This window comes from Natator depressus, chromosome 1 (assembly GCF_965152275.1).
Source record: "Natator depressus isolate rNatDep1 chromosome 1, rNatDep2.hap1, whole genome shotgun sequence".
Taxonomy (NCBI): domain Eukaryota; kingdom Metazoa; phylum Chordata; order Testudines; family Cheloniidae; genus Natator; species Natator depressus.
The window spans coordinates 24,361,830-24,384,251 of record NC_134234.1 but is presented as its reverse complement, the minus strand read 5'-3'; the positions used below and the strand labels follow the sequence as shown (position 1 = coordinate 24,384,251).

Here is a 22,422-nt window from a genome sequence, read left to right as displayed (position 1 = left end):
GGGGCGTTGGCAGTGGGGATCAAACCTGAGACGTCTGGAGCTTAACGCATGAGCTTCTGCTGCATGAGCTAAAAGACATGTCTCTCTTAGCTAAGGCTGTAGCAGGCTTATCAATCTCTAGCTGGCCTAGCCACCACTAGAAGGGGACAGAATGCCACTCCAAGCAAGTAGGGATTACACACGTAAAATATTAGTAGAATACATGAATTGGCATCTGCTGAACTGAAGTGAGGGCAAAATGTTGCCTTCTGTAATGGAAATCTCAGTTTGGATACAAGAATTTGGTACTTGTTGGAGACAGGAAACTAGACTAGAAGGACCTTGGTTCTGATCCAGCAGGGTAATTCCTATGTTCCTATGATGTAGAATTTGACATGATATACATATGGTCATAGAAGTCAATAGGAGTTCCTCACCTTTGAAAATCTGGTCACTTATTGAAGGTGTCTAACTTTAAGCACTCAAGTTAGAAAATTTTGGCCTAAATGAATACATTATTTTCCTTCTGATGGAAAAAAATGTGTATTGTAAAATAAGTGATATCAAATAAGTGATATCAAAATGCTTTCTCTTAAAAAAAAATAAAGATGTAAATGCCTTTCAACCCCTCATCTTCCCCCCTGCCCACAGTAAGCAAATAAGAAATATAAACTACTTCAGCTCGATAAAATATATTTATGTAGGAAATGAAATTACTCTGTGTTTTTAGATTACTTCACATTCTTAAGAAGTGAGAATGTTCTTGTTTAAACTTGCTGTGGGTCCTGAGATTGGTGGCTCACTGCAGCAAGGCATCTTTTATTCCTGCTTCGCGAATCTTTCAATGTATATTATAGATTAAGTCTGTCATTTCAGTGCGTTTCTTATGATTCACAGTGTTCAGGAAGAAGTTGGCTTTGAATGTTATAGTGCAGATGATGTTACACTGGCTATGTGAGGTCTTTCAAACCTTTTGCCTGCTTTCTTTGTGCAAAGAACCTTTCATACGATGTTCATATCTGATCAGCAGCTGGGAATGTGCTCAGCTTCCAGGACAGTGATTTGAGGAAATTCATATTTGGGGCCCATAACACTTAAGTAAGTTTGAATTTAGCTTAGAGAGATGGCAGAGCCTCAGAAGGACATTCAAAAGCAGATGCAATTCAAAGCAGTGTTACCAGGAGGGAAACTATAAGGGGATCAGCATAAGTGTTAGCGGGAACCAGCAGGAACCACTGCATGGGGAGCCATCCTGTGCTGTGTGAGAAAACATGAGAGAACAAAGAGAAAAAAGCCTAGTGGTTTGAGCACAGGACTGGGAACCAAGGTGAAAGTCTGGCCCCACTGAAATCAATGGTAACATTCCTACTGACTTTAACAGGGTCAGGATTTCATCCCACAAATCCCTCTTGGGGTCTAATCTTAGCTCTGACTATAGAAATTGTTAGGTTATCTAAATATAGGGGTCATTAAGAGCTCCCTCTATAATGTATATATTTGTCAGATTTGTACATATATGTAAAATAAACCCTATGTGTGTATGTAATACACACACTTACGTATACCACACTGTCTATTCCTGTAAATGTTTTTGCAGACAAAAATTGAAAAGTAAGATTAATAGATTCCAAGGCCAGAGGGAACCATTGCGACCATCTAGTCTGACCTCGTGTGTAACACAGGCTATCGAATTCCTACAAAATGATTCTTAGGGCATACATTAAAAAGGATTGTATATCCCTTCAGACGAATTCAGTTTTATTGAAACAAGTGTTGTGTTCTGTGTTGCAGTATTCATCCAGTTTTAGTTAAAAGCCTATCTCTGGTACCTGTTCGCTATTGTGACTACATGTGAATTTATCACACATACTCCTGTTGCTTATCTATACAAGTTGTGTTTGGATATCTAATGGAAAATCATTCAGTAGATGGCAGCTCAAGCAAATCATCAATCCAAGAGAAATCCAATTAGATGTAAGCTATTTTTTTCTTGGTGGATGTGATGCAATGAAACATCCTATCAGTCAAGCACATGTAGAGTTAATCAGCGGTAGAAAAATAGCCTTGATAATGTCATATTATTATGGAACAAATTATAGAACCTTTGGGAAGTGGCTTCTGCAGTACCATCTTTGAGCTATTTCAGATCTGGGTGTGGGGGATGCAGAAACGTGGCTTTGTGGCACTGTTCTCTTCAGTAATCCCACATTTTTAAAAGCTGTGACTATCAAGAAGATTGCAATGTAAAGAGTTCAGAGTGACTTAATCACCTTCAAAAAGCAATTCTTCTTTCTGATTAATGGAAGGGCAAGTCCTGTTATACAGGTGAAATATAAACGAGCTTATTTCAACCCTTTTGACTCCCAGCGAATGATGATATGCAACTACTTTTTGGGCTTTGCTCAATAAACGCCAATGCCCTGTTTCCTAGAATAAATATTCTGATATGGATCTAATTAAAGAAACCAGAGTGGGCAAGTAATAGGTGAATATAACTGCCAATGCAAAGCATAATCTCCATATGATTTTATGTTCAATGTAATCGCAGCTATAAAGGTAGGACCATTACTTTATTAACTTTTTGTCAGGGTTACATAAATTGAATTGAGAGTAGGCCCTTAGAAAATTGTCTCGGCATAGAGGTGTTTTTATTTTCAATCATTGGTCCATGATCCCTTTATTTTTATGTATCCAAGATTGTTGGTTGTACACCGATTGTTTGCTTGCCATTCGCAACTGTTTGTATGCAGTGTTGGTGTAGCTGTGTTATTCCAAGGATATCAGGGAGACAAGGTGGGAGAGGCAATGTCTTTTGTTGGACCAGCTTCTGTTGGTGAGAGAGACAAGCTTTCGAGCTTACACAAACAGAAGTTGGTCCAATAAAAGCTAATATTTCACCCACCTTGCCTCTCTCATTCACAACTGAGTAATTCAGGAGTGGGCAGATAGGCTGAAAAATGCCCTTGGTATTCCACAATGTAGCATTCATCTACCCATCTCTTTAATACAGAATATAGAGGTTCTGATATCCAATGCTCCATTTTAGTCTGAGCAGCTAGACAAGACAGCTTGTATCAAGGTGAAACATTGTGTATTCTTTGAAGATCTCACTTCTGAAGTACAGATGTCAGCAGCTGTAAATCTGTTCGTTTTTATGTGAATTAGGTGCAGCCATAGGCTACACATATGCCATCAGAGCTGTCCTTGGCTGGGCAAAGTTTGGACACTCCAAACTAATTAGTATCCTTGATTACATGGTGACTGAATATGTTTTTCTACCAGAAATCATCTTGGCAGAAACAGCAGGTGTTATGCGCTTAAAAATATTTAGAGGCTTCCTTTCCATTGAATGTCCCTTTTCCCTAAAATTCATTTCTTCTTATAACCTGCATGAAAGGAAAGACAAAGACAAGAAATTACAATCTTAAAAAAAGCCAGTCAGTGGCCCACCTATTTCCATTCTCCCCCAACACAATCATTTCAAAGTGTTGCTCACCTGAATTTAAAAACGTACAGGTGCTCACCTTGAGAGATAGCCATATTACATCCAAACAGATCCACCTTTGGGGAGAAAAAAATTGGCACATTAGCACAAAAGCACAAGGGCTCATTCCCCATACAATTTGGTGATAAAATGCTCCTCGATGAGCATTTGAAAGCAAAGGATTCATTGGAAGATTGTCATTGCTCACAGTTTCAAATATGTAGTGTTCCATGATGCTTAACATTTATCTATACAATAACATTAAAATGCATTTATAGTTAATGCTTCATGTAAAGAAGGTGATTCCGAAGTGCTAAAATAAACTGTTCAGCAGCTGAATTTTTTTAACTTTATTGTTTTTATATGAAATATAAACACATAATGAAACAAAGCATATATAAATACATGGGCAAGATGGAAATAGCATATCAATAACAAAAGTCAATGTTCATTATTTGCAAAATCTGGAAAAAACAAAACAAAAAATCTAATAACAAATACAAAATCTGAATCCTTAGAGGTCATGCAGAGTATCGATTATGAAAGTGATTAAATAGATAAATAAGTGAGAACATAACCTGTGAGTATCGGGGACTAATACATATAAACTGCAAAAGTATGCAACAGTTTCATTTGTGACCAGACATCCTCATATGTTTTCCAAGTGTTTCTATTAGGCAGAATCATTTTTCCCATTAATGCAGTGGTAGAGAGCTCACTATGGCAGTCTGTGTGTGAGGAAGGAATTGCAGATTTCCTTTTGTTCAAAATAACTCTTTTGGCAAGTTAAATAGTTACAGCAATCCACTTCTTAATGCTAAGTAGCAATACCACTCATCCAGCATCCTGCATCTGAATTTTGATGATGACGTGTTTATTTATTTTTTAAAATTCTGATTATTTGGAACTGTCAAGTTGTGCAATAACTAACATATGTAATGACATGATCTTATAGCTACCCTCATGCTCTCACCACCCTTCCCTTCCTGGTGTGCATCACATTCCCCTGTTACATCTTGAACCAAATTAGAATGTAAACTCCTCAGGCCATGGGTTACATCTTCCTGTGGTTTTCAGTGTTCAGCACAATGGAGATTGCATCCGAAGGCCCAGTCAGGATTGTACCACCACAAAAAACAATAAAACATAATAATAATGCATTAATTACATAGAACTCATTGACAAAACACGACATGTAAGTGGCAGCTTTATGTTTTGATGCCCTGAAAATGTTCCAAAGGCTTGACAGAGATTTAATTTATGCATTTTGCATGGACTCACAGGCCACTGTAAGATTACTAAAAGTGGAGTTGGGCTGGTCTCGGTAGACGCTGCATTTCCCCCATGACAATGACTGGTGGCATTATGAGTTCAATAGCTGGCACAATGCCTCCAAGCACACCCATTTGCAGTCCTTGCTACAACTTTGCCAAGGTACAGTTTGGGCTCCCCTCAGAGTGGTCTCTGGGATACACCATGTGGGAGAGGAGTATGGCTGACAGTGCTAGTGTAACCTATCCGGGCATAGATTTTTGTTTCATTTAGTAGCTGGTTCACATACAAAAGGTGTCAATTAGTGCTCCCAGCTTGAAGAGTTACTCCCTTAGCTCAAGCAGTGGTGATTCCAGTTTTAGTGCTGATGGTCTGGGGTTCCTCCTGTAAGTGAGGTTATTACACAAGCACACACTGCTTTTTGGATGCGTTTTGTACAAGAAAGTGAATTCTTGTGCCCTCTCGCCTGTTCCCCTGAACCTCCCAGTTCACCTGCCATGCAGCAGCTGTGGTTTTAACCCATACAAATTAGAGATGGAAAACAATCTATTAGATCAGCTAGTTCACCCCCAGGCTTGTGCATTGGTACGTTTTCTAGTGTATTATCCAGTCTGCTCTCTCCAGAAGCAGTGTTACTTACTGAGAGAAGGCTAAATCCAATGGTTAGGGCATAAAAGGGTCATAAAATATGCCAAGAATTGTAGCATTTTTGGTCACAAAAGAAGCTGCTATTCTGAAATGCAGAAGTTTCAAGAGGAGACAGTTTTAAATCACAGGTACAATTGGTGGGCGGGTCTTTTCTGTTGGTATAAGCACATTGTAGTTATTCAGACCTGCTATAACTCCATTGACTTTATTGCTGTTATAGCTTCACATGCCAGAGCTGATAGCCTGAAGTGTTTATCTGTGAATTTAACTGGAATTTGCACATAAGTCAATAATACAGAATAAGAGCTTCAAACATTGGTGTCAACATTAGGTATTTAGAGCCATATTTATCCAAAACTTTTGGGGAAAGTGTCTAGGTTAGAGATGGTAGATTTTTTTTAAATGACTTTTTCTCAAAAATATAAAAAAATATTTTAACGGAAAGATATGAGAGGGAGAGCTAGTCAGGAAATGCATTTTATTTCCATGAAAAAAATTCTATGAAGACAAAAATGTTTTCACTTTCATTTAAAATTGTCTTCAAATGTTTTTGGGTTTTCATTGACTGACCAAACAAACAAACAAAATATCCTGTGCATATATCAACTCCAGCACAGGCAGAGTAAAAATGTAGAACAGGGAATGTTGCTATTCTGGATGAAAAGCTATTAGGTGCATATTACTAATAAAGTTGGGTATTTCAGAGTAGATGATAGACGTGAAAGACCAAAACAGAGAACACTCATCATGTGAAACTGTATTAATAGAATATGCCCATAATAGAATTCCCACCTCTTACAGTAGCAATCATAATACTTTTACTTACATTAAAATGTCAGTACAGCCACTTCTATACAGCACATTACAATGATAATCCTACTTGCCTATTCATATTTTAGGAAATCAACAAGTTTCTGTCATAAAGACCTAGACCATTGTGTGTCAGTGTTCTGCAGGATTTATTGCTGCTGTTATGTTTATTTGTAAGTGCAGTAAATGTGCAAGGCTTTGTAGTGACGTTACTGGAGCGTTGCTGTGGAGTAATACTGTAGTGCTTTTTAATACAAGTAAATTAGGCAACCCTTTTCTCCCGATGTGAAACTCCCTTCTTCCATTTTTTTCTGAGGGTTATTTTAGACTAAACTCTCTGTCATTCTGACTCATCTTCAGAAAACCAAAACCTGTGGCAATGTAATCATGGAAATAAGCAATAATGTCATATATGGAAAATTGTGGACCAAAATCTGCTCTGAGGAGCTCTAGTAAAGTCAGTGGTATTGTCTCAGACTTACATTAGCATAACGGAGCAAAATATGGGCATTTGCAACTTCACTGTGTCAGCATTTCACTATGGTCTGCCATATTTGCAAACAAACACATCTGTCATAGATTGGAACATCCTTTTTGACATCTGTAAGATACTGTAAATGCAAGATGTTTACTCTTGTGTATATGTTGCCAAATAAAATTAGAAAAGAGAATGCACACATTCTTTGATTCTGATCATCTTTCTCATATTTTTGTTTTACAGAATAAAGCTTTTAACTCTCTACCAAATTTTTCTTCCGGGTCAGTTTTTAACTGAAGATTGGCTAGCATATTGGTATTTCTGAAGAAGATCCTTTTTCCTCAGAACACACAGAACAATTATAGACTAGTAAAATATTTGCTGATAGAATCACCTATATCGCTAAACTAAATGTTGGTATTTGATGAATTTGCATATATGTGATATGTGTATATATATTCATATATGTACTTTGTACACACCCATATTTTTAATATGTAAAATATGTGTGTATACATATATGAATATCTACACACACACATAAGATGTATGTGTACAAACATATATGTATGTGTGAGTATAATACATTGAATTTGAGCTGAACGCATAACTGATTTTTTGGTTCAGGTGGCAAAAAACAATGTTTCAATTTTTTTTTCAGTTTTTCTCACCAAAATTTAAAAAAAGAGAAAAAAATGGTTACTGGTCTAATTAAATGGTTTGTTCAACCCCAAAAGATCTTTTTCAGGTTTTTTTCTTCTGAGTCATTTTCAAGTATTTTTCTTCACCCTTTTTAAAAAGTTACATAAATTAAGAAACAAAAAAGCACCATTTCAAAATGAAAACTCAAAATGTTTTTTTTGAAGTGGCTGAAAAGAACCATTTTGACTTTTAAAAAATCCATTTTTTCAGCCAAAACTATTCACTGAGTTCAACCTGAATTCACTAGTAATGTTGGTGCGCCAAAATAATTGCATTTTTCAGTGAATTTTTGTGACATTTGTTCCCAGCTCTATATATGATACATTTTTTTAGTGTTTCACTTTTAACAACTGGTTAAAGATCTGGTGGAGTTTACTTTGTGATCTCTTGTTGTGAGTTTAGCTATAATTGACACTAACGAGAGCAATACCAATTTTTCCCTCCTCTTTCATGATGTAATTGTTCATTATCTTGGGTTTGCAAGCATTAAAAAAAATTTTTTAAAAGATCCATAAATGGTGATACAATCCTTCAAGATACTTCCGTACATTACAATGTGATGGTTTAATAAGAAAACACCAGTCATTAGGCTGACAGCATGGAATACAAAGACAAAAGTTAAAGAACCGGGCAAGTGGACGAGATGACATGATCCTGAAAATAGTATCCCTTGCTGTGTACGTGTGTCTAGTATACTAGCAGCAGCAGTGTCTGCTCATTGCATAGTCATCTTTCTTTTACTGATAGTCTTCTGTCATGACAAGATGATGAATGAGTTATATGCATGACCATGTACCTCGTAAAAATCGCCGTGTGAGCCTTTTACCACTGCTGCCAGAACTGTTTATTTTTCCAAGCAGCCAGGATTTCCTGATGATCCACCCTAGTTATAACTCCTTGTGGTAAGATTTTAAGAAAATTTGCATATGGCATTTGATTTTTTTTTAAATCACATTTCTTTGCACGCACACACACCCACACACCATATGCATACAAAGGCAGAGTTAAGTAAAGGATCATACTTCAAGCTATACAGAATTCTTTATTGCTGTCCCACAGTCTTTCCAATGGGATTTCCTTCTGATCTCAACCTTCTCACCTCGTGGCAAAGAGGTGGGCATCTCTGCTTACCATGCCACTTTGATACGTGCTAACAGCCAGGTCCTCAGCTTGGGGTGACTCCACTGATTTACACCAGTTGGTGATCTGTCCCCAAACTTGGGACAAACGTTTGAGGGTGTAGAGAGCCACAGACAAACGTGGTTTGAAGGGATGAGCCAGAGGAGGAGTGGGGCCAGAAGCAATGGGAGCACATCAGTTCTAGGGCTTCAGTAATGTCTTTGGCCTGGAAATTCAGAATCTTTCTTTCCCTCCCACCACCTCTTCTTCTCTCCAGTACACAACCAGGCTACTCAGACTGAGGTCAAGAGCCATCCATCCTTACATGAATATAGACATAAGCTATGAAACCAAGACAGAAATGCATTTGGCACTGCCTATTCCAAGCTAAGTCGAGTGGTCATAAAATGGAGAACTTGCCCAAAGAGTTCAGCTTCTAAGGTAGGGGCCTGCATTGTTTTAAATGGAGAAACAAATAGAGTGATGCAGCCATATACTCCATATGCTTTGCAGTGCATAGTGAGGGCAGGTGCTGGTTTGCACTGTAGGAAAAGGGGCAGAAATCACTAGTGCACATACTCTGATGCCTAAGGCAGTAGCCAAAGCACTAGACATAGCCAGGGAGAAATAAAGTAGGGTGGCATTGTGGGAAAAAGAGATGAGAGACTAAACAGAAGTCAAATGCTCCACCCAAAAATACCCGCACAAAACCTCTCAGAGAGCAGATGGGAGTGAAAGTACCCAGCATTCCACAAATGACAGGCATGGAGATTGTTTCACTCCATGCATCTGATGAAGTGGGTTTTAGTCCACGAAAGCTTATACCAAAATAAATGTGTTAGTGTCTAAGGTGCCACAAGGACTCCTCTTTGTTTTTGCTGATAAAGACGAACACGGCTACCACTCTGAAAGGAGAGGCTTGTGTATTTACTGAGGACATGTCTACTCTGTCTGTGATATTTCTGGACCCAGCAGAGAAAGAGCTAGACACAGACACAGAGGGAGCTGATAGAAACACAGCAGTGTGCTGTGCTTACTTTATTCTGGCTGCAAAACTGAAACTAACAGGAAAGTGAGCTTTTGAACGGGGGAGGGGAGAATGCTCAAATATTTAAAGGGATGGGATATCACATTCTTCTACCCTACCTTAAAACACTTCCCAAACACATATACATTATCATTTACATGGCTAACAATAAACACCATATGACCTAACTAAGAGTTGCAGGTGGACTTGAATTGCCAGGGATTATTCTGCCCTGGAACAGCAATTTACTCGCTAAACAATTTATAAGCTCAGGTGCACAACTGGTTTTCACACTGTCTTGGGATATTGTGGTGATGGTGGTGTGGCAATGTCCTGAGAAACAATAACAGTAGGTAGTAAGAAATCAGCTAGATTGAGTATGGAATCAACTGGATCCAGTACCAGAGATTCTTCCACCAAATTGTTGATATTAGGAGTTGTAACAAAAGTGGTTCAATAGGAGGATCAGAAAGTCCTACTGGAAAATCCCTGGACTCTGGTACTTGTCAAGGCTGCAACTGGTTCATATATGATTTCCATAAAATGCTGTTGGATAATTTTACCATGAACCAAACAGATCCTGTGCATTTTACAAGTTCTCCAGGTACCCATTTCACTCCACAACTGTAGTTGCAAGCTCACACCAAGTTTTCAACTTGAAAAGAATATTGACAAGTCTCACATTGAACACATGAGGCAATATCAGGATGTAACAGGTCCCAAAAGGTATGCAAAGACCACATCAAGAAAAGAGTTGCAGGTGACTCCTGGGTACTAGCATGTGATATGTTCCTGTATACCAGCAAGAAATTGTCCAGTTTCCACTGATGTCGCAAAATAGACTTGTTAGGTTTTAAAGTATGCTCTAGTGTTTGTACAAAGTGTTCCACTACTGAGGCTTCAGAGCAGAGGCACAGGTCTGGGCTTGCAATACTTTGGCTGGCTGTCAGACTTATCAGTAATTTTCACAAAGACAATGCTCAAGCTCTTTTTCAAAAACTTTAGAGTACCTGTCCAGTATTTCCTGAAGATTTTTAGGTGCTTTTGTGATTACCTCAATAAAAGTCCAAGTCACCTTGAGCTTCTCAAGCCAAAATCTGCCAAATAATGGTGGATACTTTCCTTCAGTCACACATAAGAGTAAAACAAATGATTGTCCATCCAGCTGAACTTTCACCTGGAGTATAAGTCTTCAAAATCATGGATGTTTCTTCCAGAGGAACTTGTGACAAAGTCTGTTGATAGGTAGATGCAGAAACCAATGAGACGGCAGCTCCAGTATCAAGTTCCATTCTTGTAAGAACTCCTTCAATCAAAGGTGCAACCCAGATGCCATCTCTGAATCCAGCTTGCAAGAACACGTGTCGTGCTAAATCCTGGTCAATGTCACTAGAGCTCTTGTCTTCTTCCAGATTATGAATTTCCAACTTCCATCCTTTCTTAGGTTCAGTTGTCATAGATGTTTTCTTGAATCTATAGTTACTCTGTGTTGCTGACCGTTGAACTTTCCCACGGCTCATAGCAATGTGTCCTTTCTTCTGGCACTTTCTGCAGATAACCTGGCATGCCCAGCAATCCTTTTCAGCATGTGTAGTTTGTGCACTACAACCACATGGAAATTCCTTATGTTCCCATGATCCTCTGTCTCAGTGATTCATGAAATGAAATTTTTGGTTCACATTAAATTCCAGAGAATCCTTCTCTGTGGTCTCCATTGCAACTGTACTTCAACAGCCTTTTTGTATGTAGGTACTTACACAGTGAATAACGTCTTCTGGACCTGGTCACTGCATTATCCAGAGACTAACTGGTCACGCAGGGCATCACTCACTGTTTGTCCAAACTGATGGTGCTCTGACCACCTCTTGAGAACAACATCAAACTGTTCTACTGACTTCCCACTTCTGTGATGTTGTTGATGAAATTGATACGTTCTGCTATCACTGATGGAATAGGAGAAAAATTTCCCTGAACAGCTGCAATAATTGTGGTATATGTGGCAGTGCCAGGCACAGTTGGAGATAATAGGTCACACAGCAGTCCATGTCTTCTTACTCATCATTATCAACAAGGTTGAAACCCATTGTCCATCTGGAAAGGTGTTGCAGGTTACAAATTGCTCAAAATGTTTGAGGTACACCGCCCATGACTCACAGTTGTCATCAAACTCACCAACATTGCCCACAAAAGGTGCCATTTCACTGCTCTCCTGTTGACCTTCATGCCTCCTGGACATCTCCTGCCACAAGGAAACTGTTTTTATTTGTTACTGCACTATTTGTACCCCCTCTGCTGGCCATGTGCTTACATGGCAAACTGCAGAATTTTTCCTTTGGCTGTACTTGGTCTCCATCACAGTTGCCAACTTTCACAATAAGACAAAAATCAAGCTAATCCCATTTCAAAATGAGGCCAAAACAAGCCAATCCCTAAGAACCGCAACACTCTATGTGACTAGATCCCCCCAGCGTGCAGTCTGGGACTGTGGTGGATCCGCTGTGCACCCCGACTCTCTCCCCCCTTACCCCTGCTTGCCCCTTGCCCTACTTGTCCCCCCCACCCCTGTTTGCAGGAAGGTGATCAAAAAACGAAGCAACAAGCCAAAAACTAGGCAACAAGCAAGTCACAAGCCAATTAAGCCAAAAACAAGTCCAATTTCTGCATTTTTTCGTGGGTTTGGCATGTCTGGTCTCCCTCTGCTGGCTATAGACCCTCAGTGCAGGCTGCAGGCTATTTGCCTGGCTGCCTGCTTGCACATGGTCAACAAAGATGGCTGTTTACTTCCCCTTCACTGCTCTGTTTGAACAGTTCTAGCAGTATATGCAGAACTTGTATCCTTTGTTCCCTTTTTTTTTACCTACTTGCCCCCTCTAGCTGGCTGGTTCCCAGTGTCCCAGGAGCAAAGAAAAGCAGTCTGACACCCTGTGCCTCTAAGTGAACTTTGTCCCCTTTTTCACAGTATTATTTACGTACTTTTTCTTCTTCGTGTTCAATCAGTGGGAGCACTGGACACTCCTGGGATATAAATTCCTCGTCATCGAATGTTATATTTCTGGATCCAACAGAGAAGGAGATAGACACAAACATAGAGGGAGCTAATAGAAACACAACTGTGCACTGTGCTTGCTTTATTGTTCTGGCTGCAAAACTGAAACAAAGACAAGGTTTTGCACTTGGGAGGGGAGAGCGCTCAAACATTTAAAGGGACAGGACACTGTTCTTTATCTATGTCAAGGTTCCTCCCCCACTCTGAACTCTAGGGTACAGATGTGGGGACCTGCATGAAAACCTCCTAAGCTTACTTTTACCAGCTTAGGTTAAAACTTCCCCAAGGTACAAATGAATTTTATCCTTTGTCCTTGGAATATCCACTGCCACCACCAAACTCTAACTGGGTTTACTGGGAAACGTAGTTTGGACACGTCTTTCCCCCCAAAATCTTTCCAACCCTTGCACCCCACTTCCTGGGAAAGGTTTGGTAAAAATCCTCACCAATTTGCATAGGTGACCACAGACCCAAACCCTTGGATCTGAGAACAATGAAAAAGCATTCAGTTTTCTTACAAGAAGACTTTTAATAGAAATAGAAGTAAATAGAAGTAAAGGAATCACCCCTGTAGAATCAGGATGGTAGATACCTTACAGGGTAATTAGATTCAAAACATAGAGAATCCCTCTAGGCAAAACCTTAAGTTACAAAAAAGACACACAGACAGAAATAGTCATTCTATTCAGCACAATTCTTTTCTCAGCCATTTAAAGAAATCATAATCTAACACATACCTAGCTAGATTACTTACTAAAAGTTCTAAGACTCCATTCCTGTTCTATCCCCAGCAAAAACAGCATACCGACAGACACAGACCCTTTGTTTCTCTCCCTCCTCCCAGCTTTTGAAAGTATCTTGTCTCCTCATTGGTCATTTTGGTCAGGTGCCAGCGAGGTTACCTTTAGCTTCTTAATCCTTTACAGGTGAGAGGATTTTTCCTCTGGCCAGGAGGGATTTTAAAGGGGTTTACCCTTCCCTTTATATTTATGACAATCTAAATTCTTACACTGTTGCACCCAAGTAGTCTTCACATGGACTGATCTTATTCTCTGGGCTGAAGCTGCTCTAGACCATTTATTTACTGAAAAGATGAACCCTGTTTCGTATCTTAGTACAACCAGCATTTCAATAGTTACAGCATATGCACTTACCCCTTTCTTTGTGCTGGATGCCTTCTTCTGGAGTCTTCTGTACCATTCTTCATGGCCATTTGCTATATCGTGTATAACACCCTTTCCAGTGTACCTGAGAGGTTGCTTTATTAGTACTTCTGTATCTCTTTGCACGCATATTTTCCTCTCTCATTTTCCTCCCTCCATATCTTTTGCACCTACTCAGAACATAAGGATGTTGCCTGTAAAATTCTGTTAAATATCTATGTTTCATATGAAGAATCCCTAGTTCTCTGATGTGCAAAGAAGCTAAGATGGGCTATTTCCAATGTTATTGAAACAAGGAGTCAGTTCATGGAAAACATGAGCCTAGAATTCTCATTTATAATATTCCAAAACTTTGATCATTAGTATCCCCTATGTATTTTATCACTATTGCTTTAACAACCCATGACATTTACTATAGAAATAAGATCCTTTCTAAAGGTGTGGCATTGGGTTTTTTTTAAACAATCCTATACAATTCTATAGTATGGACATAATTCTGCTAAGATGATTGAAAAAACCCATAGAAGAGCTGCTATTTGTTGTTCAGTTCTAGAGGACTTTGCTATATGGGGTGGAAACATTTAAAATCTTGCTGAACATGAGATGACCATTTTGAATATACTAAATCTATTTAGATAATTCCTACATTTAACTGTTTGAAATGGTTTTTTTTTTATCATAGCACCAAGACAGACCTGTAAATGATTCCAGCCCTTGGACTTCTGGGGAAGCTAGACTTTTTGCCAGAATTGATTCCCATTAGCATATTCAGGAACATTAACTCCTGTTTCCACCCCTAATATGATCTTAGTCTTAGGATACATTTCAAAGCAGCATGCTGCACATCTCTCTGTGATATCAAATAAAAATCACTGCTTACCTCTTTTCCTTCATAAATGTATCTCATTCTTTCTTGCAGTAAATAACTCATTTTACCCTTTAATGTTTATTTTGAATCTGAAGCACTTTCTTTCCCTTCATCAGACTATTAGTTCTTTTAGGCAGTTCTTTTTGTTCTGTGTTTGCAAGTACAATTTTTATAGACCTTACAATCTATGACCCCAATCCTGTATTGTGTAGAGGACAGGCAGACTTCTGTGCCAACACAAAGCCCCACTGAAGTGAATAGAGGTCATGCAGTTCCAGCAGTCTTCCTGCATGTTACAAAATGCATGATGAGGGCGAGAAACTCTCTATTTTTCCCTGTGAAAACTAAGATTCTCCCATAATCCCATGGCCTCAGAAGCTGGGGCTCTATGAACAATACCAAATATAGCAATCATGATAAAACAGCAGTAGATGGCAACACTATGCTTAGATATGTAAAATTTGGAGGTGGAGCCAGATGAAACTTTCCGAATTTTAATTTTTCTATGGAAAATTGTTTGTCAAAATTTTGAATTTCTGTGAAAGAAAAAAAAAACTTGTGCATGGAGAATTCCGCTGAAATGTTCATGACTTTTTTCCTGTATTTCTACCAGCTCTGCTTGGAGTTCAGAGTCAGAGTTCTGGAGGGATTTTAGGTGAAATAAGTGGAGGAGAATCGCTAGCAGACTGCTTGATGGCCATTATCATTTGGTAGTTTGCCATTGGCATCTCAGTTTACTGTGATGTTGTTTTAGCCATGAATCTAAAAGACAGCTTCCTGTCTGGTTTTTGCAATGCCATTACAGATTCTGTGAAACTTTCACTAAGTTGTCCCCTGGCTAGAATATCCCCAAACAAGCACCACCCCACTGAAGTCAGCAGGGCTCAGTGCAGTGCAGAGGTGCGCATGCACACAGTCAATTTCAGGACTGGGGCAGTGGCTTATAATGCTGGTCTGGATTCCTTGGGATACAAGCTTAAGAATACACTATATAAATAAAAGATGCTGATTACAGCTGAATGCTCAGTGTAAGAAAATAGAAGATGCTGAATGCTACTAATAGAAGTATTACTGATACTTCACCCTCCAAATCTCTGGTGTGAGTGTGCATCTATTTGCTTCTATTGCTATTTGAAAGGAGCACTTCCCTTGTTCTTTAGAATGGTGCATGAAGCAGTAGCTTCACAGTGTTTTCTCTCTTTTATTTCTCTGCAGTGACGGCTGGGCAGACAGGTACGATGTGACAGACGGGTATCAGCGGGAAGCTGTTGGTGGAATAACGATCAAGCTTCAGTCTCCTGATGTGAAATGGTTTGATGACTATTACCTGCAGCTTCGGCCAGAAACCAATCTTCGAAACCCCTGGTTTCAGGAATTCTGGCAACACAGGTTCCAGTGCCAGCTGAAGGGGTATCCACAAGAGAATACTAAATACAACAAGACTTGCAACAGTAAGCAGCTGGATTTATTTATGTATTTATACGTAAAATCACTAAGGTTAAAGCCTTGATTTAACTAGATAATACCATGTTGAGGCAGTGAGGTTTGCAGGAATGGAAGTCAGAAAGTCGGGAATTTTAATCCCAGATCTGCCACTGAGCGGAAGACTGGTCAAGAAGTTAGAGTACTAGCCTGCTTTTGAGACCCAAAGTCCAGCTCCCTGACCTGACACTGATTTCCTGTGTGACCTTACTGTCACTTACAGTAAAAATTCTCAAAAGTATCTAAGTGGTTTAGGACCCTACATCCCATTTTCAAAACCAATTTAGGCACTTAAGGGCAGATTTGGAAATGTATTGAGGTGCCTGAAAATACAGAGAAGCCGCTAGTGGGATTTTCAAAAGTGACTAGGCCCCCAACTCCCATTGGTTTCACTGGGAGTTAGAGGCCTAGGTACTTTTGAAAATCTCACAAGGTGCCTATCTGCAGTGACCAAAATACATTTAATTAAGTCCCTTCATAATTAAATCTAGTTGAAAGTCAGTCAAACTTAGGCTCCTGAGTGCCTTGTCACTCTTGAAAATGAAATGTAGGCTCCTAATAATCTGTTCGCTAACAATTTGTGAGCAGAAAAAGAAGGGCTAAATTTGTCAGATTGGTCTCTCTGAATACTTGCTCCAGCTCCGGCGCTTTGTCCAATGCTACCACATCCATGAACTCTGGAAAAGGAGCAGACTCGACCAGGCTAGAATACCCTTAACTGCTTCATTGTTCCTTTTCGCATGTCATTAGCATAGTTCCGTATGGTAAAGATTTAATGGTGACCACTATTCAGACACCATCAATCTGTCCAGGTTGTTTAAGCTGTCCATTTCAATATGCATTGTTTTGTAAATATGGTTTTTATGCTCAATTTCATTGGTCATCATGATGCTTTAGTTTCCTAAGTTTTACTCTGATCTAACCATCTTGCATTAAAACTCGCAAGAGGGGAACACAAGGCTTGGCTAATAACTCTGATGTTCACCTTGCAGAGTTTCTTTGAATGTTGCCTTCAGGAGCAAGAGGACTGGGGGCTGCAGAGGTTGGCCTCAAATCCTTGGGTTTTTCTCACAATAGCTTCCAGTTCCCACGGTAGTAGCATGGCTTCCTTATGAAGTCAATGAGAGCTCAGCACCCCTGAAAATCTTTCCATTTATTTATGTGCTTAAGTATGGATTTAGGTGTCTGCCTATAGGCACCCAAATGTGAAAGTCTGGACTTAAACTTCTGTCCAGCTCAATTTCCTCATTTGTAAAATGTGCTCACTGCAACTCTGTGCAATGGGTCCTTTGTCCAGCTGACTGAAAGAACAAGGGTTGTAGCCCCTTTTGGAGCTTCCTCTGCTATTGGTGACAGAGGGGGAGGACAGGGAAGGCTTACCTAGATCAAGCAGGGAGGAACAGGAAGTGGCCATACCAGGTTCGGTGGAGGGTACTGACCCTCCAGGTGACCAGAGGAGGGTGTGGTATTTATACCCCGGGCATTTCCAGAGCAGCCTTCTCTTAATGGGATCTCGCTGGCACCATCCACCTTCCCACCCATAGAATCAGAGTCGGACCGGATGCCTTCAGGAACCATGTGGGCATTACACTAGTCACCTCTTTCCTTGGGGGCCAGGAAGGAATTTTTCCCTCCCTGTCAGACTGACTGAGACGGGGTGGTTTTTTTCACCAGCCCTACTGTTTCACACAGTTTCACACAGGAGGGAGTTTCACACATCACAACTTACTAAATTAAAAAATGTGGCAGGTGTGCAGTGCATCCCTTAAGGAAGCTGCAGGAGAGGGATTCAGGAAACCAGGTATAGCAGGAAACCAGCCCCCAATAACTCCCATATGAGGGGAGGGCACTGGGATCCGAGCAAGGGGCTTGCTGTAGCCAGGATGGGAAGTGGGAAATGGGGAAACAGTTAAGGAAATAATGATGACCTGCACTATTTATTGCCAGGTACTCCCAAATATTTCAAGTGAGTAAAGTTGTGACCTAATTGTACCACAGACACTGTCTCCTGTTCTTCTGGTATGATTAGACAAAGGGTGATATTGATAATGTTTTCCTAACACATCTTCCCTCTAGGCAAACTGAAACCTCACCAAAATAAGGCATAGAGTGGATGCACGGATGTTACTAACAAAACTGCCATTGACATCAATGGGGCAAGGAATTTATCCATTGAATTTGCCAATCTGTTGTTGTCAGTCTGGAGGTCTCTAATATGGGGGCTTATGGTTCAAATAGTTACTGTTTTGTTTATTTGTATTACTGTAGCACCTAGGAACCCATCGTGGACCAGGATCCCATTGTGCTAGGCACTGTACAAACACAGAACAATAACATGGCCTCTGCCCCCAAAAGCTCATAGTCTAAGTATAATGCAAGAGACAACTGATGGATACAGACAGACAAATAGAGGAGTGCAAGGAAACAATGAGATAACATTGCCTCATTATGATAGCCATTGGTCTCATCACATCAGCTGTCTTGTGTCAAGTTTTTTGTAGGCCTCATAGCGAAGAGGCTTTGAAGGAGGCTAATGAGGCAGCTTTGCAGATGTTTACAGAGTGCTCCTCCCATGTGTGAGGAGCAGCATGGGAGAAAGCAAAAAGGGGTTTGTTGGAAAATTGAATAGGTGGGTTTGTTTCCTTCTTTTTAAATTCTTCCCCTATGTGAATGTGCAAGACAGAGCAAGTAAATCCTGAAAATCATGCAGCATGTAATAGAAAAGAATCATATATTTTCTATGGATATTTTAAACCAGTACATGGTATTCTACCCCAGGGGCATCGGTGTCTATGCATCCGATGAAGTGAGCTGTAGCTCACGAAAGCTTATGCTCAAATAAATTGGTTAGTCTCTAAGGTGCCACAAGTACTCCTTTTCTTTTTGTTGTCTATTTAATAATTCTATAGAGTGGTATAAAAATAGAATTTCATAGTTGTTCTCCATTAGATTCTACTGATTGTTTAAGAGTAATTTCTATTGAATGCTACTGGTTTCATCCTCATTACCATCTACAGGAAGATCCCTACTGAGGATAGTACTTCAGTATGTGCCAAAGTGTACATTCATGTGTATGTTCCATTCGAAGAGAATGGGACTTAAGTACATACTTGGAAGTTTTAACTGTATGCTTAAATGCTATTCTAAATGGGTATAGATTTAAGCATCTGCTGAAGTGCTTTCTAGAATACGGGTCTAACACCCAGTTCAGCAATGTATTTAAGCATGTGCCTTACCTTAAGTACATGCATAGTCCCACTGAGGAGAGTGGAAATACTATGCTTAAAGTTAGGCATGTGCTTAACAATGCTTGGTGAACTGGCTTCAGATCACTTTAGACTTTGTAAAAGAATTAGAGTTGCAGGCCAAGGACAGAGTCTGGATCCAGGTCAAAATTTTCCCAAAGTTTGGGAGTATTCTGATTTGGGACTTTAATACAAACAAATCTCCATTTTTTAGTGTTTCAGTATTGTTAAAATAATCTAAAAACCAAAGTGAAGGAAATAAATTTTCTCTAACTACAGAGCCTTGATGTATTGCAGACCAACAGCCACATGCTGTGGGGCAAATTTGCCCCTCTGTGGCAAGTGGAAGCAATCACAAGTAAAGGAAATGCTTTCCCCAGGTACAGAAACCAGAACAGCTAATTCCCTCAGATTTCCTTTGACGATTGCTAGCCACTTCTATGAGGAGCTAAGCAGCCTCATTACAATTTATCAGGTGAACTGAGTGAGATCAAATGTGTAATGAAAGACTGGGTAATAATTCTATAAAACAGCAGCACAAAGCCCAGTAACAAGAGTTCCTACAACTCAGAGTAAAGTTATTCCGTTTTCAAGCCATCATTGGTAATAAGGCAGTTGGAATATCATTTTAAAATAAATATTATTGCTGATGCATGTCAGATTCATTCTATCGGCCACTTTAATTAACAGCACAGTTTGTGAGCTGTTAATTTTGAGGCTGAGTAATTGTGTGCATTGTAATGTAATACGCTTGTTCAATTTTCCACTTAATTTCGATTACTGTGGATTTTACATGTAATCTATCGTTACAGTTATTACGCCTATTATTTTTAATTAGGAAAAAAACATTACCTCAGGAGAATGAAACAAATAATTAGCAGGTTTAAAAAAAAAGTTCATAGTCATAGACCGAGGAAATCTGGTTTTCAGAGAAGCTGAGTGCCCACCACTTCACCCAATGTTCACAGGAGCTGTGGGAGTGCAGCACCTCTGAAAATCAGGACCGGAGATGAGAGAAGGGAAAGATCTTTTAGGTCACCTTTCATCTTTTGACAGTATGAAATGGTTTTCAATGACAAAACAGTTTTATAGACATATTTTCCCCCTGGTGAACTTTCGCACCACTCCTACGTTTTAGTCATGATTAAGGACTGGATTGTAATCCTCTCATCCTCCTCCATTAAGGGCCAAGCACATTGGTGCACTGCCCAACAACAGGGAAGGAACCAAACTGTGCTTCTCAGAGCCACAATCTGGCCCCTGCTTCCCCAAGGTGGATGAAATTTGAGCTAGTTCTGTTACTGGCACAGATTACTTCCCACTCTGTGCCATCTTGGGTGCTCTGACTGGTGCATTGGTGGGGTGGAGCCTTCAAAGGAGAGCGTGGCCAGTGCCATTTGGCAGCAGCTACTTCCCTTCTGCATGGGCCCTGGGGATGTATGTAGCCCCCTTTTGTTCCCCAGTGCAGGCACACAGCAATCTTTCATAAAGATGGTCAGGAATTTTTTAATGACATGATTTCCACGAGACAAAGCCGATTCATGGAGAACAAGACATTTCACAGAAACATATTGGTTGTGATTACATTTCTGTCAGGGAGGTTTCTCAGGTCCAGGATGGACCCCTAAGGATTAATGTGTGGTTGTAACCAGAATAGTGACTGTTTGGAAAAGATATTGTAGAGCTCATTGTTTATTCCCCCTTATGACTGCCCACATCACAATTATTCCCATTACGTATGAAATTGCTCGCAACAATTGCCCCCCGACAGCAATTCCGGGCCACCGGGCAGAAGAGTCAATGGACCCCCCATGTGCGGACGCGGTCCACCTGACATTTGGGCGTTTGCTGTGCCTGTGCTGGCTGGTGCCCAGCGAGCTGCTGGCTGCGCTGTTGGGCACACTCTTACAGCATGGCCAGGGCTTTGACATGCCCGCCCGGTAGGGTTGCCAACGGTCTAATCACGCAAACCCAAAGATCCTTGCCCTGCCCCCGGCCCCACCCCTTCCCCTGAGGCCATGCCCCTGTCTCACCCCTTCTCTGAGGCCACACCCTCTGCTCACTCCATCCCCCCGTCCCTCCGTTGCTCACTCTCCACCCTCACTCACTTTCACCAGGCTGAGGCAGGGGATTGGGGTGCAGGGTGCAGGCTTAGGGAGGGAGTTTGGGTGTGGGAGGGGGTGCGCGGTGCAGCAATTCATGAATGATAAAGATGGCTGGAATGTAGCTGACAGTTTTGCCGATGATACGTGAGGCTGAGTAGCATCCAGTCTACTCTCTCTTGGCTGGATGAGCGCTGCCAACAAGTTGTTAACACTCGGAGGTTATAAAAGAAACCCTGTAGGGTGCCTCTCAATGTGACTATGACTAAAGTAGGCCAAAGGACCAAGCTAAAAAAAAAGGAAAAAAGTTAAGCAGCCTGACATTCAGCATAGCTAATGTTTGCAAGCGTGCATAAAATGCTGATTAACGGCAAATCAGATAACGCAATGGGACACAATGGGGAATGATAAGATCTTGGAAGATAAATTAATGGATGCTGAAGGTTATTAATGTCATCTAGCCGTAAATATACTCTGGATAGGAAGACCAATGAAATTGAACAGGATATGCAAGAAGTAATTTAAAAACAATAAAGGAGAGACATGTATGAAAGATGAAACACCAGGAAGAGGGAAGCAGCAGAAAGATAAGGAATTAAGGTAAGAGATTAGTATTGTATACTAGAAGTAAAGCAATAATGACAAATAAAATCTTCAATTAATGCATTTTCCAGGGACATTAAAATCAAGAGGTCACTAAAACACAGGAACATAGGAATTGCTCTCCAATTGGTCTCACTAATAGTTAGTTAAACATTCTCTTAATGCAGCATGAGGTTTTATCTCCCCTCCAAGACTTTTTTGTTGTTGCATTAATTGTTATATTCTCAGGGAATATTCTTGTCAGGCACATACATGCCCAAACCCTCTCTGAGGAGAGACAGTGTCAGAGCCAGGTTTTGCAATGGGGGTGGGGTGGGGGGGCGAAGAGTCATTGGTGATGCCACTTTCCATTATATCTTTTGGCTTGTTAATTGCACACCTGTTGTCATGCCTG

General features: G+C 40.3%; 1 protein-coding gene and 1 long non-coding RNA gene across 4 annotated transcripts in view; one reads left to right on the top strand and one right to left on the bottom strand.

The window, feature by feature from the left end:
- The window catches only part of GRM5 (glutamate metabotropic receptor 5), a 327,032-nt gene that overhangs the window by 242,497 nt on the left and 62,113 nt on the right, over positions 1–22,422 (top strand). For all 3 annotated transcript variants that reach the window (XM_074956402.1, XM_074956392.1, XM_074956409.1), the window contains exon 4: positions 15,812–16,047. In XM_074956402.1, coding sequence (XP_074812503.1) covers positions 15,812–16,047 — 236 coding nt within the window. The remainder of the gene's footprint in view (positions 1–15,811; positions 16,048–22,422) is intronic.
- On the bottom strand, positions 2,598–12,651 carry LOC141989573 (uncharacterized). The gene is made up of 3 exons (XR_012640007.1): positions 12,493–12,651; positions 3,476–3,540; positions 2,598–3,365 (listed from the first exon to the last, which is right to left on the bottom strand). It is a non-coding gene; the product is annotated as an uncharacterized LOC141989573 (long non-coding RNA).